This window comes from Rhea pennata, chromosome 1 (genome assembly GCF_028389875.1).
Source record: "Rhea pennata isolate bPtePen1 chromosome 1, bPtePen1.pri, whole genome shotgun sequence".
In the NCBI taxonomy this organism is placed as follows: domain Eukaryota; kingdom Metazoa; phylum Chordata; class Aves; order Rheiformes; family Rheidae; genus Rhea; species Rhea pennata.
In genome coordinates this window covers 126031943-126057795 of record NC_084663.1, presented here as the reverse complement: position 1 = coordinate 126057795, position 25853 = coordinate 126031943, and the positions used below count along the sequence as shown (strand labels likewise).

Below are 25853 nucleotides of genomic sequence, written 5' to 3'. Positions count from 1 at the left end.
GTTCTGTCAATTGCGACAACTGAAAAGAGTTTGTCCCTGTCCCCTTGACATCCTCTCTTCAGGTACTCATAGACACTGATCAGATCCCCCCTCAGTCTTCTCTTCCGCAGGCTCAAGAGGCCCAGACCTCGCAGCCGTTCCTCCTAGGCAGGTGCTGCAGCCCTCTGATCATCCTCGTAGCCCTAAGCTGGACTCTCTCCAGGAGCTCCATGTCTCTCTTGTCCTGGGGAGCCCAGAATTGGACACAGTACTCGAGATGAGGCCTCACCAGGGCTGAGTAAAGGGGCAGGATCACCTCCCTCCACCTGCTGGCAACACTCTTCCTAATGCACTCCAGGAGACCATTGGCTTTCCTGGCCACAAGGGCACATTGCTGGCTCATGGTCAACTTGTCATCCACCAGCACTCCCAGGTCCTTCTCTGCAGAGCTGCTTTCCACAAGGTCAGCCCCCAGCTTGTACTGGTGCCTAGCGTTATTTCTTCCTAGGTGCAGGACTCTGCCCTTGCCCTTGTTGAACCTCTTGAGGTTCCTCTCTGCCCAGCTCTCCAGCTTGTCTAGATCTGTCTGAATGGCAGCACAGCCCTCAGATGTGTCAGCCACTCCTCTCAGCTTGGTATCACCAGCAAACTTTCTGAGGAGGCACTCTGTCCCCTAAATCCAGGTCACCGATGAAGAAGTTGAACAGGATGGGACCCAGTACTGAGCCCTGGGGGACACCACTAGACACAGGACTCCAGCTAGACTCCACACCACTGATGACGACCCTCTGAGCTCTGCCTTTCAGCCAGTTCTCAATCCACCTCACTGTCTGCTCATCTAACCCACACTTCCTGAGCTTCTCTAGGAGGATGTTATGGGAGACAGTGTCAAAAGCCTTGCTGAAGTCAAGGTACACAATATCCCCTGCTCTGCCTTCATCTACCCAGCCAGTCAGTCTGATGTAAAAGGCTATCAGATTGGTTAAGCAGGATTTCCCCTTGGTGAATCCATGCTGACTACTCCTGATCACCTTCTTCTCCTCCATATGCCTGGAGATGACATCCAGAAGGAGCTGCTCCATCACCTTTCTAGGGATGGAGGTGAGGCTGACCAGCCTATAGTTGCCTGGGTCCTCCTTCTTCCCCTTCTTGAAGACTGGAGTGACACTGGCTTTCTTCAAGTCCTCAGGCACCTCCCCAGTTCTCCAGGACTTTTCAAATATGATGGAGAGCAGCCTGGCAACAACATCCGCCAGCTCCCTCAGTACCTGTGGGTGCATCCCATCCACGCCCATGGATTTGTGGATGTCAAGCTTGCCCAGAAGGTCTCTAATCCTTTCCTCCTCAATCAAAGGAAAGTCTTCCCTTCTCCAGACTTTCTCCCTCACGTCCAGGCTCTGGGATTCCTGGGGGCTGCCCTTAGCAGTGAAGACTGAAGCAAAGAAAGCATTCAGTAATTCTGCCTTCTCTGTATCCCTTGTCACCAGGGTCCCCGCCCCATTCAGTAGCGGGCCCACATTTTCCTGAGTCCTCCTCTTGCTGCTGATGTATTTGAAGAAGCCCTTCCTATTATTCTTAGCATCCCTTGCCAAGGGTTCTAAGGATTCATCCACATCTTAATGGATTCACTACATTGCTTAGTCATGGTCTTTATACTGGTTTATGGACATCAGTCAAACTACTTGCATGCTTGAAAACTATTTAAAAGCTTTATTTCCGAATTCCTGGGCCATGCAGCATGTCCTTTGCCACTTAGTTGTCCTTCTATTGGGAGCAGACTATGTGGGCACATAGATGTGGGCCACAGAGAACAACTGAAGTGTCAAGGGCTTGGAAAAGCATAGAAGAGTGCTCATCTTAATAAAATAAAATAAATCAAGGCAAACTTATTATAGTATGTATGAAAGAAAAATTGTACCAGATGTATAAAAAAAAATGCTCCATTCAAAAATTAACTCAAAGAAGTACTGTGAGCAAAGGGAACAAACAAAAAAAAAACAAAACAAAACAAAACAAAAAAAAAAGACATTCTCTACTAGGAGAAAAGGACTTTAAGTTCTCAGAGGCGCTCCTCACAGGAGCTTTCTCCTCTTCCCAGAGCAGATGACCTAGACCATGGTTTCTGATTATCCATCCCTGCTTCTAGTAATATGCAACTTACATGTTCCCTTCCCTACTAGAAGGCTTGTCCTGCTAGTTGGAATTGGACAAGAATTACATGTATGACTTGACTGCAAATGCCTGGGACTGCGCATATTCCTTTGGAGGATCATGTACACTAATTCACAAGAAGACAGTACTTTTTACAGCTGGCTGGTAGCTAGGCTCTGATGTATGGTATCCTGCTGGCAAAACTGTCAGTCTTACTTGCTGCAGTTGCTATCCAAACTCAGCCAAAATGGTCCTGGAGCTTTGGAATAGCCTACAGCATCCCTCCTGAGCTCTTCAGGAAGACTGTGGTCATGGCAGAACTATAGGATAGATCTGTGAGGAAGGACCTTACTTAGGGTCCTCCTCTGCTTCCTGGAAGCAACCAACACAGACAGGTCTATGCTCCTGGTATCACTGAATGACAGCCTTCTAACCAAACATGTATTTTAGCTTCCAATGGACAAAGAAGTCTTGCCAACTACTGACACTGCATCAGACATGGGCTACTGTAGTTTTTTTCAGCTTAAACAGCACTGTGTCCCGGTAAAGCTACAGCTGGTCTAGGCTCTAGCTTTGTACTATGGTATCTCCCCAGTCACTACACAATGAGCCTGTCGCACACTGACTAAAGGGTCAGTCTCCTCTTTGCTGTGGATGAAATAATTCTGGGTGCCTGCAAAGCTGCCAGAAAAGAACAGTGGCAGGTAAGAGAGCTGCTTGCCAGCCAAACCTTGTTACTGTGAGGTTGAAAACGGTGCAGCTGACACATCTGGGAGCACAGTATAAGGACACAGTAGGAAGTATGAGACTGTGAGACTCACTGGGAACATAACTGCACGGATGATCAAAAGGTTAGGACCAAAGCATGCAGATGGGTCTATCACAATACAATCATGTAGGCACAATCAATCACGCCTCTATTTAGAATAAGCATTTTGATTTTAGATTATGTTTTACATTTAAAGAGCACTTAGACCAAAGGGTCTCTGATCTGCATATGGCATTTTCTGCATTTATCAAAAGAGAGAAAATGATTGCAGATACAATCTTATTATTGATCAGTAATATACCGCAGACATGTTAATTCTTTTAACACAAACTTCAGAAGTTTGTTATGTTCCATTCAAGAAAGAATCATTCTTCAATCAATCTTTTTAGACTGATTTATTTCCTAGGGATAAATTAAGCTGAAACATGCATAACAATAAAAAATCCTGTTCTGACTATTTCAATAGCTTCTCAAACTACTAGGTATAATTTACTTGTAAAATCTGTAGACATCAATGGAATTACCAGAGTGACTCTATTCTTTTTCTTTTTCTGTAAAAGATCTTGGATAGTACTTTTAGAAAATCACTGTTCTGGTCCTGAGAGAATTTTGAGTAAGGGTTATACTGTTTTCTCACTCACTTTCTTCTCTTGCTTAAATCAAAAATGGGGCCATATGTTAATGGTACTTGAATTCTAAATGTCATCTCCCCAATAGAAGAGATAGTACAGAACATAGCTGAATTGTTTCTTTATTACATCACATTTTGAATAACATTCAGAAAAGATCAAATGTTTTTTTGGTAAAAAATATGAAGAGAGGTAATGTCCAATCAAACCAGTCCACCATTTGTTTAGTGGGCTGACAGTTTGCACATCTTACCAGAATAAGCTGTAATTACGATCAAGCTAATTTTTTTCTAATGTGCATTACATGAAATGGATATGGCTGTTTCCTCTTGAATACAGTCCTTGCTACAGTTATCTGTAATTTTTGTACTAAAATCATTGTACTGAATTTGCTATTCATTTCAAAACTCAAGATAATTAATAAAGGTTTAACTATTGCAGTAGACCTGGTAAGTGTACCTTGTCAGTGAAGCACACAGAACATCTAGGACATAGTGCAGCTCACAGAACACAAACAGGAGACAGGATGATATTGAAAGCATTTACCTTAAAAAAAAAAATCTATGTAACAGTGTTTTGGAGGCTACAATATTCTTTCTTGATAGTGCTTTGGGGCTGGGGTATTTCAAACATTCATTGCAAGAAAGCTGTTGATGGTGTATTTTCAAAGCGAGATCTTGCATCTCCTTTTTGAGAAAAATGATTTGTTAAGCTTTGATTATCTTTTCTGTGAATTGCTTTTTACTTTTTTTTAAGTTACTATGCTATTTAATTGAGGATTATGAATAACTACACACTGTTCTCTTTAGCTGAATTGTCTAACATATGAATGTAGCATCTATTGTTAAAAAGATAGAATGAACACTGAATATTTTACTCTATGATTGAAAAATAGAATTATTAAATTCTGACAATTATTAAAACAATGGTGCAATTCTTAATATCTGACAAGTTCCAAAAAATGCATTAGGTATTTTTTCTTCCTCTGTGCTAGGTCACTTGCACAGGGAATGCCACAAATTTTAGTTCTCAAACAGGTTTTCAACTGACTCTTTTGCCTTTAACCTTGACTGTCAGTGTTTCTGATATACATCTCTCCACTTCAATGGCCACAAAGATTTCTGCCTCATCCAAATTTCTTGATATTTATTACATTGCCCAACAATTAAAGCCAGTGAAAATAGAAATACTTTCTCTTGGGTTATGAGTCTTCTTAAGCATGTATCTTTCTTTCTCTTATATTTTTCCTTGACTTTCCTTCCAGTTACTCTCTGCTGTTTATCCTTTGCCATTTCATTACCTTCATCACGCTGACTTTGAACTCTCCTTCCCCTTCCACATACTCTATGTCAGAACATCTGTCCATGGTCAGCTAAGCAATAACACTCAGGCAAAAAATATATTAACTTATATCTATATTTCTGCATTAATCTCCTCTTATTCTCTTTTGCAAATCCATTTCCAATGCCTACTGAACCTATAACATTTTAGACTCTTGTACAATTCTCCAGCACAATTCCAGAATTCTGTACACTGCCTATCTCTTACTCTTGCTCCTTCTAAAATCTCAACCTTCTTCATTTTGAGAATTAGAGCTATTCCTTCTACTTTTAAGGTCCTAATAAACTGGAGGTAGTCCATCTTACTGCCATTTCTTATCAGCACTTCCGTCAGTCACTTAAGTCACCATGGTTGCCTCTACTCCACCATCAATATTTCAGCTTTAAATCCTGCCTTCTCTATTACTTCTTCTTTGTGGCAAATTGTACTCATTCCCCCATCACCCATGCTCAGAACATTTTTATTCATTTCAGATTTAAATTAAAATATTTATCTTTTCTCTATTGCTTATAATAAAATCATCTATAAAATGTTTAATAATATTACATAATTCTACCATACTTTTATGTCCTAACCTATAATTCTTTATAACTGGCATGTGCAAGCTATACACAAAAATGTAACACTAATAAAATTCTGTAATTCAATATTATATAATTAGCAATTGACATTTAAAACTTACCTGAATGTTTTCTCTTGCATTACTTCCCTGGCTTGACACACTTGCTCTGGCTGACTTAAATAACTTGTGGATTCCAGAAGAATCACTCTGGAATATGTCATAAAAATATGAAATATTTTTAATTTGCAGAATGAAGATAAAAACTAGTTTATTGTAGCTTTCAAATTATGGCTTGTTAAAGAAGTTTATTATTTTCTATAGAGGATGCTTTAAAAATACAGTAAAATTTAAAAATGACATTTTTCTCCTTAAATATATAGTCTTTTTTTAAGAAAAATTCAAAACATTTTGCACTATTTAAGCCATGGAATTTTTAAAGCTTATGTAAGCATGGAAAATCCTGAGACATTTATTCAAAGATCATTTATTATCCTGAAGCTCATTAATATCATAGATTGGATTGTACTCATAGGGGAAGTCTACAGCCATGTCATGACATGCAGATCAACCTGAAATATTTTTTTTCAAAAATTAAAGAAAAGAACATTTTAGAAACAGCAAAACAATGCACATTTCAAGACTAAGTCAAATCAAACATATTTTTAAATTGGAAACAATTTTCTAAAATGTAATTTAATATACTATGAAAAAAAAACATAACTGACCATCAGTTATTATAATACCTTATGACATAGAAATATTTTTGTACTTCTGGATAAGAAATAGTTGCAGTACTTCACAGAGAAATGCAGTTGAAGATTTTGGAAGTATTTAACTTATTTTACTTAATGAGGTAGAAGTATTCAGTAATCTTCAAAAATACATATCTAAACATGAATATTATAGCCTATGAAATGTAAAAACAGAAAACATTACTTAGTTGATAGAACAAATATCACCTAACAAACAGCAAAATGCCGGGAAAGGACTAGTTTAGGATGCAATATTTACAGCTCTCGGAAATACCCGACATTTGCTACACATTTGACACAAAGTAAAAGAGGCTCATCTTTTTAATCTGTCCTTTTTTTAATAGAATGCTATATTATACGTTTAAGATTTTCAGCACTCTTTTACGTAAAAGAGGTACTGCTTTGGTATCACAGATGTACTTCTGTGTGTTATTTGCAACTAAGCAATACACCCCCTCGTGGAAAAGTAGATGGTTCAGAATTTTGGAAATAAGCCACAAAAAAATCTTTTGTTTGTAGGTTACTGGTTCAAGTGTGGTCCAATTCAATACTTACTTTGGGAAATTTTCATGTAGCTGTTAAATGGTGTCTATGAAGTTAAACTATTTAATTGCCTTATCTATTCTTTCTGAAAGAGTTAGCTGCATCATAGAACTGATTACAGACAGACTCACTGACCACCTCAAAGACTGAAAAAAAGTACAGAAACTAAATAAATGTATATGATTCCTACATAGGAGGCTTATGCCAGAGCACATTGCTGGAGCAGTGAAAAACAATCCCGTTACAGGTATCTATACCAAATCTATTCTGTGGACAAAAAAAAAAAATCATTCTCAGCCAAGGCAGCATGTGTATTAAACGTACTAGTAAAAGAAGCTAAAAGTGTTATGTAAAAGGTTCTCGTAAATAAACGAATGACATGAATCAATGTTTAGCTCTAAAGAATAAAGACAAAATACGGAGCCAGGTCAAATAAAACGAGATAGTAAAGAGGTGCAGGATTCTATTCATTTTGTATTAGGAAAATAACGTGTATAACCCTGGAGGTGTTACATCAATGGTGAATACAAATGAAAAATTAGATTAACTGATAGTGACGGAAGACCTAAGGCAAAAGAAAATTTTTCTTTTGCATGCTTAATAATTTAAACAGCAGGATAAAGCAGATTGGCTAAAAAATAACAAACTATTAATTAACATGGTTTATTTCTCTTTGGAATTCTGCTGGACCTCAGCCAAACACAAAAATACAAGCAAGGTTCATGAACTCCTTTAAATTAAAGCTCAAGCTTTATTGCGTACATTGAGATGGATTTCAATTAAGGTTTGTTTATCTTCTTTATTCATTATGATAGCTTCCACTTCATAGTGCTTCCAACAATTTTGGCAATGTAGATCCCTATAATTTACCTCAAGGTTTTACATCTTTAAATAGAAATAGAAAATTATGGAAAAGTGTTGATAAAACAGCATGATCATTATAGTTTTGCCTTTACAGAATTGTCTACCTGAATACGCCATCAGTTCTGAAGGGATTAGTTACATTTAGAGTAACTTTCTTCAGCTCATAACATGGGGATTTGCATTTTAATATATCCTAAAAGAGAACAAAACTTAAATCAATATGTAAAATACATCAAAACTTGTAAACTACATTGATGCTTATACATTGACAAACAAGCAAATACTACAAAGTATAGAACTACGTGTTTGGCCTCTAAAGACTATAGAATAAACATAATTAAAATGTTAGGCTTTGTTGCCAGTAAAGAAGAGTTAAAGTCCATTTCTTTTTAAATATGCATTATTTCATCACCTTTTAAATGTTCTTCAGAACAACAGCGCAGGGACAATAATCAAGCTTTTTCTCACTGTTTTGTTTTCCCATGTGCTTTATCTTTCCTCCCATCCCAACTTTCCTTTCTAACTCCATTGTCTATTGCTACAATCATATTTTTAAAATGAAAAAAAAAGGAAAAAAAAGTCACAAACACCATCTAAGTTCAGGAGAGGACCTATCCAGGTCGTCTCAGAAAATGTTTGATAACAAATGTTGGATGGTATGCCAGCCCTTGCTCTATTTCTGAGATATATCTTAAATCTAAGGATTGCCTAAATTACAAGTAAACATAGTAACATCTAAAAAAGTTTGCTGTCCATCTGACAACTGATACTACTAGAAGAGGCATATCACCACATCAACAATGAAATTTCCAAAAGCATTCATATGCTGAAAGGACTCCACTTTGATTTTTAGAGCAATCACGGCAAAATTTTAAAATTTATTCAGGCTTCAAATATATAAAATATATTCAGGGGCTTCTTTGCACATATATAGCCTAAAATTGAGTACTTTAAAATTAATAGCTCAAAAGCATTAATGGCAACTCATCTTTATATTCTTACCCCAGTTCACTTGTTTGATACATCATACTGCTAAATAATATTTTTGTGACAGTATTAATTATACAAACATAAACTTACAGCAGGCTCAATACGCTGGACTTTAGATTTCAGAGAGAATGTCAGTGTGGCACCACCTATTCCACCCACAGTCTTTGAAATCAGTAGCAACATTGCTTCAGCAGGGTGCAGAAAACGACTAATGAATTCCACACTTACACTTGCTTGTTTCCTAGTAAATAATAATAATAACAATAATAATTCATTAAATAATTGGACACAAAGTTGTGACTTGGAACTGTCATTTCAGGAGAGCATTTTAGAGTCTTGGTGAGTAAAAGGGGCTAGAAAAGAAAGTCACTTTTTTCTTTTGAACTGCTTTGTTATAATTCAATCTAGTTACAGAACTTACAGTTCTGTAACTTACAGTTACAGGAATTCTCCCAACTGTATGAAATAGATAGTAAAATCAATAACCTCCTGTGAAAACTTGAAATTTCTTAATTTACTCAAGCTGATATTACCCAAAGAACATTTTGAAATTATTCATATAACATCAGAAAAAGGTTGTTTTTATAAGCTACTGATTTATTAGTGATTTTTCTGGAACAGAAAGAGCTGTCAGAAGGAATCCTCTCCCAAACAGAAGTCAGTCCTCTCCATAAAAGGGCAAATAGGAACTGTACAGCCTGACAGAAAAGAATTAAAATAGATTGATAGAGGGAAATTATGTTTGATTTATCAGTATTTTACCAATTGAGAATTCTAAAGCAAAGGCAGATAATCACTGGCAGGATGATTATAGATAACAGCATGGTTTCCATATGAGGAATAACTAAGTTGGCTAGGACTGGGACTGAAGCTGGGAGAATAGATGACAAGGAGAAATACGATAGAGGTCTACAAAAAGTAGCAGGCATCATATGATAGCAGCCATGATCAAGAAAAAAAGGAGAGGGTCATCCAACATGCAATCAGTCAGTGTTAAACTGTGGAACGCTGCCAGAAGAACGTTGTGAATGCTGCATATTTGCTTATCTCAAGGGAAGACTGAATAATCACATAGAAAAGAAAATGTTGATGATTATGAAACATGCAATACCATGTCTGGCTCTGCAAGTTCCCTAAACTAAAAATAGTTGGATGATGAAGGAGTGTTAGGTAGAAATGTCGTACAAGCCTATCCTTATTCTTCTGTAGGCATCTAATTACGACAACTAGCTTTTTTCTTGGGGAAGGATAGTTGAGGGTTTTTTATTTGTTTGTTTTCTTCAGAAAAGAGCACAAACAGTCCCCCAAATTAAGCAGTGTTTCCTACATTTTATGTGATCACAGGGGAACTACCTGCTTGATGACAATGTCCCCTCTGACTACAACAGGAGACAAAATACTGGTCTGACCCAGCACAGCTAGTTTTCATGCTGCCGTTTCCCCACTTCATCTCAGTGACTGGCAATGAAAGCAAAGGAGGGTTTGAAAATATTTCTCTCCAGCCTTCTGGATCCATTCAACAGAAGGACTTCTGTTAAGTTTTTACAAAAAGGTACTGATTTGCAAATCGCTTCTTTTATGGCCAACATATTAGCTGTCTATTAAAATCACATATAATGGCTGTTCATATTTTAAATACTAACTTAAACCCACTATTTTCTCTAGATCTTTTTGTATAATAGTCAGTAAAATACAAATAATCTTCACAATATTTAATTCAATATTAAAGTCATCTACAATTTTTATATCTGATGAAACTGGCAATCTTGCAATGACCCAAACGAAACCAAGTTTGCTTAAAATAAATATAAATTAAATTAAATAGATATCAAAATTGATAATGAATATATGACAATCATCTATGCCACCTACACTTACTCCAACCATAGTGCAGCACAGTCTCTTGATACCCGATTTAACGTATTGACGTAAAAGCTGTAAATATTGAAAATACCAGTTAACCTGGATCATGCATGTCATCTTCTGAAGCAGAAGAAACAAAAACCTAATATTCTTGGATGTTTTAGCTCTATCAGGGAGCTATGTGTAAGCCAGTAGAAGTGATTTCTAAAAGGCTGGCAAAACTAGGTGGACAATTTAGTTTCAAAATGCAAGCTTCTAAAGTGCAAGCTATATAAGTTCACTGCTTTATCTAGAACAAAGGGTCACTCTGGCTTCCCAGGACAAGTAAAAGTCATCACTTTGGGCAAGTCTAGTAACACTGACTTATCATTACAATTGAAGTGATTTAAGCTGACATCTTATTTTGCAATTGGGATGGGGATAGCAATGCACTTGCAGCGCAACGTCAGGTTAAATTTAAACCAATCCTTTGTGGAAATCTGTCATACCAAAATTGCAGTAATGTTGTGAAATGTATGAATTAAAAATGAAATAAAGTAACTACACAGAAAAGAACAAAAATCTTCTTCAAACATGTGTGAATCTACACTGGCTAGAGCACTGTCTAAACTTGAGGAAAGACCAGCACATCCAGAGTTCACTGAAACTCTATGGGGAGGCTCACATAAGATCCTGAAATTACAGAGTTTCCAGTTTCTAAGAAGAAGCTGGTGCTTGGCTTTGGGAACTCCATGAATGGATGTTTAAAAATCTGAACTCAGCTTGATCTCTCCAGGCTTCACGCCAAGAAGAATGGAGTATAATACTCAAGAGAATTCTTCCTTAGCACCAAAAGTCTCAGGATCTCAGTTTCTAGATCTGCTGATTCTGTAAGTTCTGAAAGTCTGTCTCTTACAGCTTTTATGCCCCTGCTGCAGAGCTCCCAGACATTACAATCCTCAACAGTGAAGCTGTCCAGACTCTGAGGCTCCTAGACTGCTCTGCCATTCAAAATGTTCTGGAGAAGGTGTTCTGGGACTGCAGACTCAGAGAAGTGTGCTGCCTGAAACATCCACTCATAAACTGGACAGCCTTCAGGAGCCTACTCTGCTTCTGACACAATCAGGAATGACAGGGAAATGGAGCATGTGGAACACACTGCTTGATCTCTGCTCTCTGGATCATGCAACAGCACAGAAACCTGTTTTAAGCTGTGAACTGTTGCCTTTTGTCGCAAAGCCAGTATCAGGGAAAACACAAAATTGCTTAGAGTTACATTTGCTCTATTCTCCTCTGCTTTTATCAGTGTAAAGTGAGTCAAAATTAGGCTCATGGAATTGATAAACCTGTTCATTCTCTTATTTTAACAACTACTTCCATCCATACTCACTTCAACTGACACAATGTAGAGGTCTAAGATTCTTAAGCAGTTCTGGTCTGCGCCATCTGTCAAAAAGTAGGCAGTCAAGCTCTGTCTCTTATTAGTTAAGCACAACTACTTCTAGGTAAGAGGAGACGAATAAGTTGTTTGAAATTACCAGAGTTGCAGAGTTTAAGACCAAAAGAAACCATTATAAGTCTAAAGAAGTTACACATTGTAGGCCATTACATGCAAAACCTGAAGCAGAGGATTTTCTGAGATCACTTCAATCATTTTCAATGATGCTGTGATTTGCAAAATCCTTATATTTGAAGAATCTGTCATTCAAATAGTTTTTTTTTTCCCACAACTAGCTAATAACTTTCAATACTTCCAATCTGAATTTGTACAACTCCAGCTTCCATTTATTGGGTGGAGTTTTTTTTTTTAATTTTTGTTCTATAGTTTTTGCCATTAAACAACAAATCATTTTGCTACCCACTCTCTTTTTCCAGGAAGGTATTTTTAAATAATAATCAAATCATCTTCATCACTTCTTTTAAGTTGCTCAGACTGAATAATTTAATAGATGTCTACATCACCGAAAGGAGTTTAGAGACCTTTATGCTACCGCTGTTGTGAACTGCAAGTCATATGGCATAGTGCAGTACCCCAGAGAGTTAGAATCTCATATCCAAAATCAGTAAAGCTAATCAGTAAAGATCTGATACTGAGCGACAGTTAAAATTTTCTGAGCCTTCCAACTCTCCAGTTAGATAGATACCTGACAAGTTTCCACTGTTTGGCCTCCCTGTCAAGGCTGGTCATTCATCTTTTCAGCTCTAAGTGCCTGAACTCTGATAAGTAAATCTTCTCTGAACTTCTAGTATTTCCCTTGATCTTTCACCATGAAACTTTGGCAAAACAAGCTTTACAACTTTGCTGTAGCCCTGTAAACGTCCTTCACAGGCAAGAGTTGTTACTTTTTAACTGCTCCTTATTAATTTATCTAATGTTCCTCTTGTTTCATTTTATGCCTTTTTTTAATTGCATAGCACTAGTCTAATTGAACACACTAAAAAAAAAAAAAATAAAACCCCAAACAAACAACCCTCCACATCACATTGAAAATACCCTTATTCTAATGTTCTAAATGTTTTCCAGTCTAAAGCTGGCTAGTGTCAAGCTAGCTTGGAGTGCAAGAACTATTACTGAAGACATGCCCATCTTTACATACAATATTCATAAGTTAGCAAGGTACAATTTCAGTTCAAAGAAACAAGGGTGCAGAGATTCTGACCTTGAGTTTACTGAACCAGTACAGATATTCATAAAAGCTTTTAAAGTTTAATATTCAGAAAGTTTTTTTTTAAGTATAATTCATCTTGTTCTCTGATGCAGCAAGTAGTCTTTCCTAATTTGTACAAATTTTTAATATACTGATTCATCTTCTGTTAACTCCATATTTATGGTTTATTAGTATTTCTAAAGGTAGAAAAACTTTAATACAGGTGCTTATTCGTAGCTATTTTTACATCTTTTCTTCCTGAACAGGTTATAGTGAATGATGCTAGCATTCCTATCAAAAAATAATTCACCTAGGTTTTAATAATGCACTTGTGTCAAATTTCTTATTGAATACACTGGAAATTCTCCTTCACTTTTTGTTTAGGTTCAAAATACTTCTCTTGCTTTGTAGAAGGCCATCATAAACTTCTCTCTTCTGAATTTTTCCTAAAGACTTTCACTCTTTCAAAAAAAAAAAAAAAAATCCAGAACATTCTCTCCAATAAATCCTCTAACATTTTTCTTGACCTCATATAACTGAATGTAAATCAGCCCTTGTAACCAAAAGCCTACACATAACCAATTAAACAGAGTTGTTGGCTTATTAGTCACATTATTTCCAAAACAAACTAAGAGATTCTGCTCTAATATAAAGCATCTGCAAGAGTCCCTGCCATCCTGTTGGTGTTTTCAGTTCTCATATACTGCCGTTTCAATACTGAGAGAGCTATTAATCATAGAGAACTCATTTTTCATTTAGTGACCAAGACTATAAGTAAGGTTACATTATGATAAACTCTGCATTGGTCATCAGTGGATGACCAGCATTTCCATTAGCTTTTAATTCTATGCGTTTTCTTTCCAGTATGTTTGTTCCTGTATATAATGCCAAGCAGCTCAATTACAAGGTTGCACATATTTACTTGTGTCTTGAAGTGAAAAACAGACATAAAATTGACCTTTCATAGAAATACATAATATTTTCAAGGATTATATTTTTCTGTCAATTCTTAGTTGAAGTAATTGCAAAAAAAATAGAATCAAATCAGCCTCACAGATCAATGATAACATAAAATTACTTATTTCTCCCTTTTCATATATTTACAACAGGCATGCTATTTAATACTAAAATGTTGATCATCCCTAAAAAGCACTGTTTACATTGACTCTTCTTGAGACTAATGCTGTATCTTCGAATTCTTTCTCTTCTTCATTGCATATTTTCATACAAATGTTGATCTTTGCTTTCCATTTTGCAATCTCTAATCCATTCCATCTGCAAACGACTACCTTAAACACACTTGCAGTCTACACCTACAAAGTCTTGACTGACTTCCCCCCAGGGCTCAGTACTGGCTCCCATCCTGTTCAACTTCTTCATCAATGACCTGGATGAGAGGACAGAGTGCCTCCTCAGAAAGTTTGCCAATGACACCAAGCTGGGAGGAGTGGCTGACACACCTGAGGGCTGTGCTGCCATTCAGAGAGACCTGGACAGGCTGGAGAGCTGGGCAGAGAGGAACCTCAAGAGGTTCAACAAGGGCAAGGGCAGAGTCCTGCACCTAGGAAGAAATAACGCTAGGCACCAGGACAAGCTGGTGGCTGACCTTCTGGAGAGCAGCTCTGCAGAGAAGGACCTGGGAGTGCTGGTGGATGACAAGTTGACCATGAGCCAGCAATGTGCCCTTGTGGCCGGGAAAGCCAATGGTCTCCTGGGGTGCATTAGGAAGACTGTTGTCAGCAGGTCGAAGGAGGTGATCCTGCCCCTCTACTCAGCCCTGGTGAGGCCTCATCTCGAGTACTGTGTCCAATTCTGGGCTCCCCAGGACAAGAGAGACATGGAGCTCCTGGAGAGAGTCCAGCTTAGGGCTACGAGGATGATCAGAGGGCTGCAGCATCTGCCTAGGAGGAACGGCTACGCAAGCTGGGCCTCTTGAGCCTGGGGAAGAGAAGACTGAGGGGGGATCTGATCAGTGTCTGTAAGTACCTGAAGATAGGATGTCAAGGGGACGGGGACAAACTCTTTTCAGTTGTCCCATGTGACAGGACAAGAGGCAATGGGCAGAAACTGAAGCACAGGAAGTTCCGCCTGAATGTGAGGGGAAATTTCTTCCCTGTGAGAGTGACAGAGCACTGGACCAGGTTGCCCAGAGAGGTTGTGGAGTCTCCTTCTCCGGAGGTATTCAAGGCCCACCTGAATGCAACCCTGTCTAACATGCTCTAGGTGACCCTGCTGAGCAGGGAGGTTGGACTAGATGATCTCCAGAGGTCCCTTCCAACCTTACTAATTCTGTGATTCTATGACAGCCGGGATGCTGCTGCCTTCCTCCTGACTTCAATAGTTAAACAAGGTTTAGTGAAATTCCTGTACCTAGTCATAAGCCACACAGCACAGAAAGAACACAAAGTACTAAGTGAACAGAATACAAGAAAAGATGGACACATACTGGGGGTATTACTGTTACCAAGCATCTTGAGCCTATGTTTTCCCTAAATTAACTCCCTTGATAATCCTTAGATGACAAAGTATTTCAGAGATGTATGATATAGAAATAACTACATTGAAGTTGTGACAGTTTCCATCTGGGGGAAACTGAAATGAAGCTGTCTAACACTACTATCAAATCTCTGTCATGACCTCTTAATCTTCCAGTCATATGTCAATGTAAGAATAAGAAACAAAAACTGAAATCTTACAGCAAAAAAAATTTATCTGCTCATGTTGACATAATGTGTTAATGTCAAAAATGTGAATTAGGTTCAGAAAGAGATATTACCGCTTTAGTTGGGGAAAGAAAACAAAATATAAGAACAGCAGATCCAAACTGAAAAGTAAAGCTTTCATCACAGAGGAACAAAATCATTTATAGATAGAGGTGCCTCCTATAGCAATCTGAAGATGTGCATTCCACTCTCAGAAGTCTATTAAGCCAAACTGCAAGTGTGCCATTGATGAATTACTCTGAATTTGTGCCAGGTTAAGGAGAAAATATTTGACCCTTATATTGACCATTTTTCCCCTTTTTTCAGTTGAACATGCTTCCAGCATTCCATCACAATTAAATTAGTAGATTTATATTTCCATATTGTTAGACTTTTAATAACACTGAACAAATCATTACTTACTTAGGGGGAACGATGACCGTACTTCCTTCAGGTAATGAGAAATCATCAGCATCTCTTCCTACTAGAGTAGCATTGTAGACCAAAGTTTTAATGCTTGGGTTTTTCAGATGCACCTATCACAACAAAACATTATAAGAACTTAGCCATTTTTTTTTGATTTTTAGAGCATAAAAGTCTATTTCCCAACTAGCTTCCAAAATTATAATAAGGATGTCACAAAAGAAGAAAGTACTTCAAATAACTAGGCACATCACTCTTGTCCTTAAGGAGCATAAACTTCTCACAGACTGTCCAAGTTTTGTTTCTCTGAGCATTCTTTTTGCAGAATACACTGCACTCCTACCTCAGCTGTTAATCTCTTATCCCTGTCTTTGATCCCAGAAACCACTGCTAGTTTTGTATATTTTCTGTGCTCAGCACAGGAAAAAGAAAAGCAATTAAAGTCAGGATCCCACATCTGAAAGAAGAGACATACCTCCATCTTCTATATTTAACAGAGAAATTGCATGAAACCCATTCATTTTTTCGGTGTAGTACATACACAATACAAACACATACATGCATACAAAGTTTTTAACTTTGTACTGCTGCAGTGGTGTCAGTACCTTTTTAACAACAGTTGCATGGAGAGCACCTGTAAATTCAATAGTCTTCTTTGGTAAGTAGTGAGGGAGCCTTTCGTACAAGAAAACACACAGAATAAGCATCATGACTGGGTTTGGATCACAGATGTCAGTGGCCTGATGTTGAAAACAGAAAAGTATCAATCACCAAATATTCAGTTAAAATTTTATCCATATACTTCAGAGATAAGAGGATGAGGAACAAAAAGTGTAAGGTAATTCTTACTAGACAGATATTTTCAACTGTATTTGGATTCGATGCATACCTAAGATGAATACGAATCTTGTCAGTGTACAAAAAAGAATCTTCGAGAGTACTGATACATGGTGGTTATAAACCTAGGTTAAAAAAATAAAACCACCTTTTTCTTGCCCTCAGAGGCCAGAAAAAATAGATGTTCATTTTATTATAAATGAAGCATCCTAGAAAAAAAAATAAAATAAAAATAAAACTCACTGAGTGGAAAAATGTATGTCTTTATTATCTTTAAAAAAACAATAATATCTTTCAAAACCTTTTAGTTCACTACATAAAATACCATTCAGGATACTCCTAGACATAGTTTTGCAATTATTTATGAAGATATAATCAGTATCTGATAGTAGGACCTCATGCCTATCTAGTTGAGGCATTTCTATTTGCAGATGTCAATTTGCTTACAAAAGGTAGTATTCCTATATTTTTTAATTTAAATGACAACTGCAAAACAGGTCAAAATTTTAGTCCTCAGAGATTCTAGTAAGTCCCTGAAAAGAGAGAGAAAACCTCTTCCATCAAATACACAAGCTTATCAAAAGTCTCATCAAATAGTGAAGAGACTTCCCACACAAATACATGCAGGATGCATCTGGCTATAGATTTAGACAAATGAGATTCTATACTTCCTGAATTAAAATTCAATTAGGCATTTTATTATTAAAATCAAAAGTATTAAGTATTTAAAGGTTCATGCATAATACTTTTTAATATAATCTGTTATTATAATAAATTTGTCTATAATAGATTAAATAAAGTTTTACAACTACAGTAACTTGTCTCCTAAACTAAATAACAAGCCACACTGGAAAAATATATACTTGGGAGTAATTTTACGCATCAATTCACTACAGTTACATGCCACCCCACTAAAAGATGCTCTCTTTCACAAACAAGTCACCTCATTTGGATCCTTTATGTAACTGAGATTCATTCGATATAGTAATATTTTGAGAAAGACCCTCTTTTGCCTAACACTTAGAAAGTGACTAGCATTTTAAATCTTCCCACCCGACAGACAAAACTTTGCCCAAGTCTCAAACAAGGCACTGGTCTGCCATGCTGTTGCTGATTGTCTTCCTCTCTAAGCAACTTGGATGAGTTGCATGTAACTAGATGTAGCCTTATCCCATTTCCATCACTCTAAATCAAGCTTCCTTCTTTACATGGTTTCTTCTTATCACAAATTTGCAGCTATAAACCACAACGACTACACAGAGGATGTCTTTTGTTATTTTAATCTTGGCCCTTACATTGCTTGGAAATATTTTATATGCATAAAGAGTATGTCTTTGTAGGTCTGCCAGGTCAGGTCAGAGAGCTAGAAAATAGATACAAATTACTTTTAAATCTCCAAACTTTATGTTTTGAAACTGCCATATTTGTTGTTTTCAACTTATTAGGAACCTGACAACCTCTAAGCAAGGCTGCATATCCCAACACACTGGCAATCAGGAAAAAGAGTTATCTCTGTAGTGAACACCTTTGAAAGTTTACGATTTTCAAAAAGTTTATTTTTTTAAAAGTTTATGATTACTGATTTTATGATTCTATGATACATACATATGCAGTATATAACTTCCCTCAAAATAAAAAGGCTTCTCCTTGCATAGTTCTCTCAAACAAAATTTTATAACGAATACCTTGTAATCAGCAAGCCTGCAACACATGAGATGCAAAGCAAAGACTCTCTATAGAAGAATGTACTGTGGTATTCCTCATCAGAATAAGGCAATAAGGCAATTCTAACTTAAATTTGACACATGACTGCAACTGTGGAGTTGTAGAAGTATGGAGAATGTGACTCTCCAATGGAAGACTTGGTTATTTCTTCAGAATATAACAAGCAAGCAATAAAAATGGTAATGTGTGAGTTTTGAGGATGTGAGATGAGTAAATGGCAAACTTTACTAGGTGGACTGTATTTGTTTGTTTTTCTTTTTTTTTTTTTTTTTATTAGAGTAAGTGCTATTGAATATGGAGACCATGGTTTTGGCATCACTTCACGAAATACTTTTTAACTGCTTTGTTCTTTTTATTATTAAAAAAAAAATCACTAGATAACACGTATTGTTGATGGGTAAATTTTATTACCACTGTACATTTTCAGGACGTAAAGCTCTTAATAAGCTATGAGGATGAAGTTGTGTCAAATTAATTTCCCTTTGCTACTTTATGTTTATCAGTAAAGTCTCATTTTAATAATTACAGTCAATATCATTAAAATTTCCACAGACCTCTGAGAATAACATAAATATTGCTTTACAATAATATTTCTTCTATAAATTATATTAAAGGAACTTTTCACTGGACCACACTTTCAGCCTCCAAACTATTTTATTTTTACTACCAACTAAATCCTTATCCTCAACAACTACTACATAGGTGTTTATTGCCTATATAGACCATTAGCAGAAAAAAAAATTCTTGATACTATTTCCTTCTTAATTGATTTTTGTTAGGTAATTTTTATAATGAACTATCTACACCAAAACCTTAATATTTTCTAGCAGTTTAATCACAGGAGCGGACACTACTTCTAAAGGAGCAGGATAAAGGAAACATAGGAACTGTTCAGTCAGTCACCCACTCCCTGATGTGGACTCAAACCCAACTCAAATTCACAATTACTAAGAACAAGGACCTACAAGATCTAAAGACATTGTCATGGACCTCCAAGCTGTATCAGAGATGGGGTACTCCACTATTTGCTCTCTGCCAACAGTGAGGAGCAGTTACTTAAGTATAAACTATAAAAAATAGGCCAAACATACTTTTTCCTTGATATTATTTCCCAGCTTAGTTATTTAAGAGTTTATTGATTATTGTTAGTGACCTCCCTGTCATTATTTTAATTTCTTCTCTATTTCATTCTTTACATATAGAAATTAACCTGAATGTCACGAACAGTTCACAAATTCTTTTTAATTCAAATTTGCTTACTGTTTTTGCTTCTCCTTTTGATTGTGTTGAAAATGCGGTATCGACTAAAATTTCTTGCTTAAAACATAAGGTCATAAAAAGCAGCTGAGATTTAAGTCCCAAGACATGAGCTCTAAGAAAGCTAAAGGACCCATCAATCTGAACACAAGAGCAAAGAACTCCATTTTCTAACAACTTATCCACTTGATAACTGAACAGCAACTGACAAAGGTTTTCTTCAGCAAACGAAAGCTACATTTTAACATAATTTTGGAAAGAGTAAGGGTATAAAGAGCAAAAATTTGAAGCACTCTAGTGGAGCCATCTTCTTCCTACGTGACATAAGTAACCTCAGTAGTTTAAAGCAAACAATCCATATAGAAAATCTTTTATACAATAAGAGCCAAACAACGTATGGGCTCAGACCAAGGGCCAAAGAGGGATCACTTAGGCATCCTATTCTAACAGTGGCCACCAGATGACGCCAAAACAAAATTAATACTAGGGTAAGAACACGTACATTTGAGTATTCTTCTAGCCTCATGCTATTTTCAGAGATTTCCTGAACCACATGTGATTTCTGTCTGCTTAAAAAGTCTCAGTGGATTTCTCTTCCAAGCATATGTACAGTCTCCCTTTGAATGCGTATAGAAACAATAATGACAGCCTAAGAAAGCAGTGTCTTGTTGCAGTTATTCATATTCGGTTCAACTTTAAGAGAGAAGTGGGAAAAAAGACAGGAACCTACAACGTGAGCTTTTTTCAAGTGAATACACCATAGATAAATGCAATAACACTGAGTGTTTGATGTAACGGTCACTTCCACTAGGCCATGGCATTCTAGCCCCATAAGGCACCGTTTCCTATTTTTCCAAAGAGTCTACAGAAGAACGCTAAGAAGAAAATAGAGCTTGCCAATGTTTTCCTGTTTTCTAAAAAGTCATCAAACCGGGGTGTCCACCTCAATTTCTGTCTCCCTGCTGAGACTGAGCATACACTTGTCACAGAAGATGAAGTGGGAAAAGAAGATGATTTGGTTGTGCTGGAAGTGGAAACAGTTCTGAATTTCAAATCAGAAAAATCTAGAATTAACTGGATTCTAAATTCAAAAATGTAAGGAGTCACGCTAAGACAGAATTGCAACACAGGAATAATCCTTCTGTCCCAACTGGTCTACCAATGTGTCAGAAGTAGTTTCCCTTGAAGTTTCACAGAAAGGAGAAAATAAAGTAAGGAATTCTCAGAAATGAATTTATATTCAGCATTATTTTCTCTTGCTCCTCAAGAGCATGAGATACTATCCCATAGAGAGATGCCCCGTGTCCCATATGTAAGTCTCCTCAATCCAGTCAGAAAAAAATAATCTTGAAAGGACAGTGAAATTATAATTCATCCGAACTTGGGTAGGAAACTAAAGGCAGGAGTGTTCGTCACGGTGCAGCGAGGCCAGGTGCTCCCAGTGGCAGAGGCCGGCAGGGGCTTCGGGCAGGCTTGGCTGCCAGGGCTCATCGCCCCACCCCGAGGCAGCAGGGCTGGGGGCAGCGGGGCAGCCCCAGCTCCGCGGGCGTCGGGCACCGCCATGGGGCAGGCAAGGCCGGGGTAGTGGCCGGCGGCCCGGCGGCCGGACCGGGACATGGTCCTGGCGGGGCTGGAGCCAGCACTGCTATGGCTTCGTAGGGCAGCGACTGACAGCCCCGGGCTGAGCCCGGAGGGGGCCAGGGCTGGGGGTACAGGGGAAACAGCGAGGGCTTTCCATTTTCTGAAATATAATTTCTGAATTTTAAATGAATCCCTTACAATTACTTTGTATCTTCCCTCATTCTGGCTAGTAGCCTTCATTTGTTTCCAGACACCGGGGAGTTTTTCAGAAATGTTAAGCAATCTTAAGAACTCCTCCGCAAATTTAAGCACTAGCCCCCATGTCTTTACCAAACACCTTGCATATAGTTTAGGCATGTTTTCCAGCAGAAACACAGAAATATTACAGTATAGCGCTATGATTTTACTTTCCTCAGAGGTATCTTCTAGAGGTATGATCTTCTACAAAAACCCAGGTAAACTGGAAATTTGGTCACACAATATCTGTGTTTATAAAGAAGGCATTATTTAATTATATTAAAGTATTGATATAGGATCTAAATATGTTCCAATTTCCATTAGAGAGACTACACCAAGTTGCAAATACAGTATTATTTAGCCCTTTCACTTTGTGTAGGTTTATACGCTCTCTCTTCTGATAAAATGGCAAACAAACACCCTTCTGACACCACTTTATAACCTGCAACACTGTTTTATCAAAAGTGCTTGACCAATGGAAATCACAGGAGTGGTTATTGTTACAGCCTACAGAGGATAAAATTTAAGTATATTCATAACATTGCTGTAAATAGACAGATGTTAATAACAAGTCATATAAGAAGTATAATGCATCTAGATGCATATCTTCTTTAAGCTATTGCTATGAAAATTGAATTTTCGGAGACACTGTGAATTTCCACGGACCCTAAAACAAAAATATGTTTGACCAAAAATGCACTGGGACTGTATTAAGGCTATCATGAACAACACCTGGAAAAAAACTGGAAAAAAAGGCTGTGTCTTAAAAAATGTTAATATCAGTCTGTGAAGAAAATGGGTTATGCTATTCTAATAAACAGGCCACAAAAGAAAATACAACTTGATGGGGAAAAAAAAAAAAAAAAAAAAAAAAAAAGAATAGAAAGAAAGAAAAGAAAAGAAAACATGAAACAGTACAGGCTGAAAAAACATCGTGCAGAAAAAGAGCTGGGGGTCTTAGCAGGCAACTCGGGTAAGAATGTGCTGAAGGCCAGCCACATTCTGGGCTATGTATTAGCAAGACTGTAGCCTACAGGTTGAGTGAAGTGATTCTTCGCCTACATTCCACACTTGTGTTGAATCAGGAGTACTGTATCCAGTTTGGGGCTCCCCAGTACAAGAAAGACATTGACATACTTGAGCAAGTCTGGTGGAGAGTCACCCATATCACTAAGGGGCTGGAACACATGATATATGAGGAAAGGCTGAGAGAACAAGGTTTGTTCAGTCTAAAATTTTGAGCACAGGTTTTGACCAGATGATCTCCAGATGTCCCTCTGGCATACATCATTCAATAATTACTGTGTCCAGTTCTGGGCTTCCCAGGACAAGAGAGACATGGAGCTCCTGGAGAGAGTCCAGCTTAGGGCTACGAGGATGATCAGAGGGTTGGAGCACCTGTCCTAGGAGAAACAACTGTGAGAGCTGGGCCTCTTCAGCCTGGGGAAGAGAAGACTGAGGGGGGATCTGATCAGTGTCTGTAAATACCTGAAGAGAGGATGTCAAGGGGACGGGGACAAACTCTTTTCAGTTGTCCCATGTGACAGGACAAGAGGCAATGGGCAGAAATCGAAGCACAGGAAGTTCTGCCTGACCGTGAGAGGGAATTTCTTTACTGTGAGAGTGACAGAGCACTGGACCAGAGAGGTTGTGGAGTCTCCTTCTCTGGAAATCTTCAAGGCCCGCCTGGATGCAACCCTGTATAACATGCTCTAGGCGACCCTGCTAAGCGGGGAGGTTGGACTAGATGATCTCCAGAGGTCCCTTCCAACCTTACTGATTCTATGATTCTATGAATTCTAAGAGAGCCATTCTACAAAAATAAGGCTCCATCTCCTTGTTTGCAAGAAGCCACCAAATCCCTGAACAGATGAGCTCCTAATGTCCACTTTAGGAAGAAGAATCTCTCTCCATAGCCTAAAACACTATATGGCATGGCGGTGACATAAAAGAGAGAGAACTTGAGTACTGGGAAAGATGTTGAGTCTGGGCTCCTAGACTAAAAATCATAGAATCAGTAAGGTTGGAAGGGACCTCTGGAGATCATCTAGTCCAACCTCCCTGCTCAAGCAGGATCACCTAGAGCATGTTAGACAGGGTTGCATCCAGGCGGGCCTTGAAGATCTCCAGAGAAGAAGACTCCACAACCTCTCTGGGCAACCTGTTCCAGTGCTCTGTCACTCTCATAGTAAAGAAATTCCCCCTCACGGTCAGGCCGAACTTCATGTGGTTCAAAATAGAGAAGGGGTGTAGCCCTTTCCTAAAAGAAGTATTATGTAGGGGAAGATGACTTAGTGGCTAAAAGCTTCCCAGACTTGCTACTGAATAAAGTTCAGCCTTCATTAAATTACATGTAGTCTTGTAGGAATACGTTCTGTGTACTTTTTAGAATATAGAGCATGAATTTTTGTTTTGTTTGCAACAAAGTGAGTTTAACAGAAATTAAGGATAAAACTGTCAAGACATATTAGAAAAGACAAAGCTTTACCACATTTTAATCTATATACATACTAAATTCATATTATGTCTCATCAAGTAAAATCCAAATTTTCTTAATTCTCCTTCCATTTTTATCAAGTTAGAAATACGTAAGAGGTTCCATAGAAAAGCCAGAACTGGTGCTTATCTAGGGGCAAATCCATTGCTTCTATGGGACACGAAGGCATGAAGAGTAACTGATGGCTGCCTCCATCCTTTCTTGCCCTGTACCTCCTCTAAGCATCACATCCTGCTCCCAATAGCTCTGGCACAGCTCCTTCCCTAGCATTCTGAGAGACTGAATAGTCACTGGGCACTGATTTAAACCTTCCCTATCACTCTCCGTAGTTTCCTAGATAACGCTTATCTTCGTAACTTTTAAGATTCATTTCATAGGCTTATCATGTACAGATGTAATCGTGTGCCTCATCTTCTGATTTAGTTTATTTCCAACATCTTTTTTTTTAAAGGTTGAAATTTTAGGATGTATTTACTATGCAAAGTAAAAAAGTTTCCTGTCTGACTAAGCCTTTCAACCTGCAGTTGAAAAACATTCTGACATTTTTCATACGTTTACCTCAACAAAGGCTATTGAATGTAAAAAAGTATTTTTTGGAGAAGTTATTCCAATACACTGTCTTTTCAGACCTCTACTATTTATATTTTCTTCACTGTCATTTAAGACAGGAAAGATGCATGAAAAATTTGCCTGTTTAAACCTAACTTTCCTTTCTTTTTCCACCTACTACTACTAATTTTCACTCAGACCAGAATTTATTCCCTTAGAGAATATTTTTGTTTTATTCTCTCCTGAATTTCTAAACCTTGATTTGTGACATTAATCTACTACCCAATAAATTAATTTTAAAAGTACTTCACAACAATCTTCAGCATAAAATTTCAGACAGACAATAAACGAGGATTATATGCTTCAGTAAATTCTAGAAACTAGCAAACTTTACAAAAGCAATCAATAATGTCTAAGAGATTTCTGTCTTAAATTGTATCCATAACAAAGTTCCTCAAAACACAAAAAGAAAAATCTCACCATTTCTCAGAGTTGCATGCTTGCTTGTTTGCTATTTATTTGTGCTCAAATGATGTGTAATTAAAAGAAAATGCTGGAGTTGATGAACTGGATAAATTACTATTCAGAATATTGCAAGTAAAAAATAAATCAAAACTAGGTAAGAAATTCAAGGGCTAGTAGACTGGTTTTGTCGAGGAAAGAGAGTTAATTCACTCTTATAGCACCATCAGCTCTGTTCTTTATTTCGGTACTCTATACATTTCCAGTCATCTGTATATTAATAAAGTCAGGTCTTTAGTATAGCTACTGTTACTGCTTAGGGAGCAGTTTGTAACTGCTTACATGCCTCATGTATTTTACGAAAACGTGTTTATAACTGAACACAAAAATCAGATGGCACTAACTGCCACTAAGTTGTTCCATGATATTTGAAAATGCTGACTGTTCTCCTTTATTAGCACAGCAAAATGTGGTGGATTGATACTCAATATAGACCATGTTATAAACAAATAG

General features: G+C 37.5%; 1 protein-coding gene across 1 annotated transcript in view; it reads right to left on the bottom strand.

Annotated features, from left to right (window-relative positions):
• The window catches only part of CFAP47 (cilia and flagella associated protein 47), a 362418-nt gene that overhangs the window by 227440 nt on the left and 109125 nt on the right, over positions 1-25853 (bottom strand). The window contains exons 37-41 of the mRNA XM_062577000.1: positions 16801-16935; positions 16196-16308; positions 8671-8821; positions 7695-7783; positions 5552-5638 (exon numbers count right to left, since the gene is read on the bottom strand). Of these exons, the coding sequence (XP_062432984.1) occupies positions 5552-5638; positions 7695-7783; positions 8671-8821; positions 16196-16308; positions 16801-16935 (575 nt within the window). The remainder of the gene's footprint in view (positions 1-5551; positions 5639-7694; positions 7784-8670; positions 8822-16195; positions 16309-16800; positions 16936-25853) is intronic.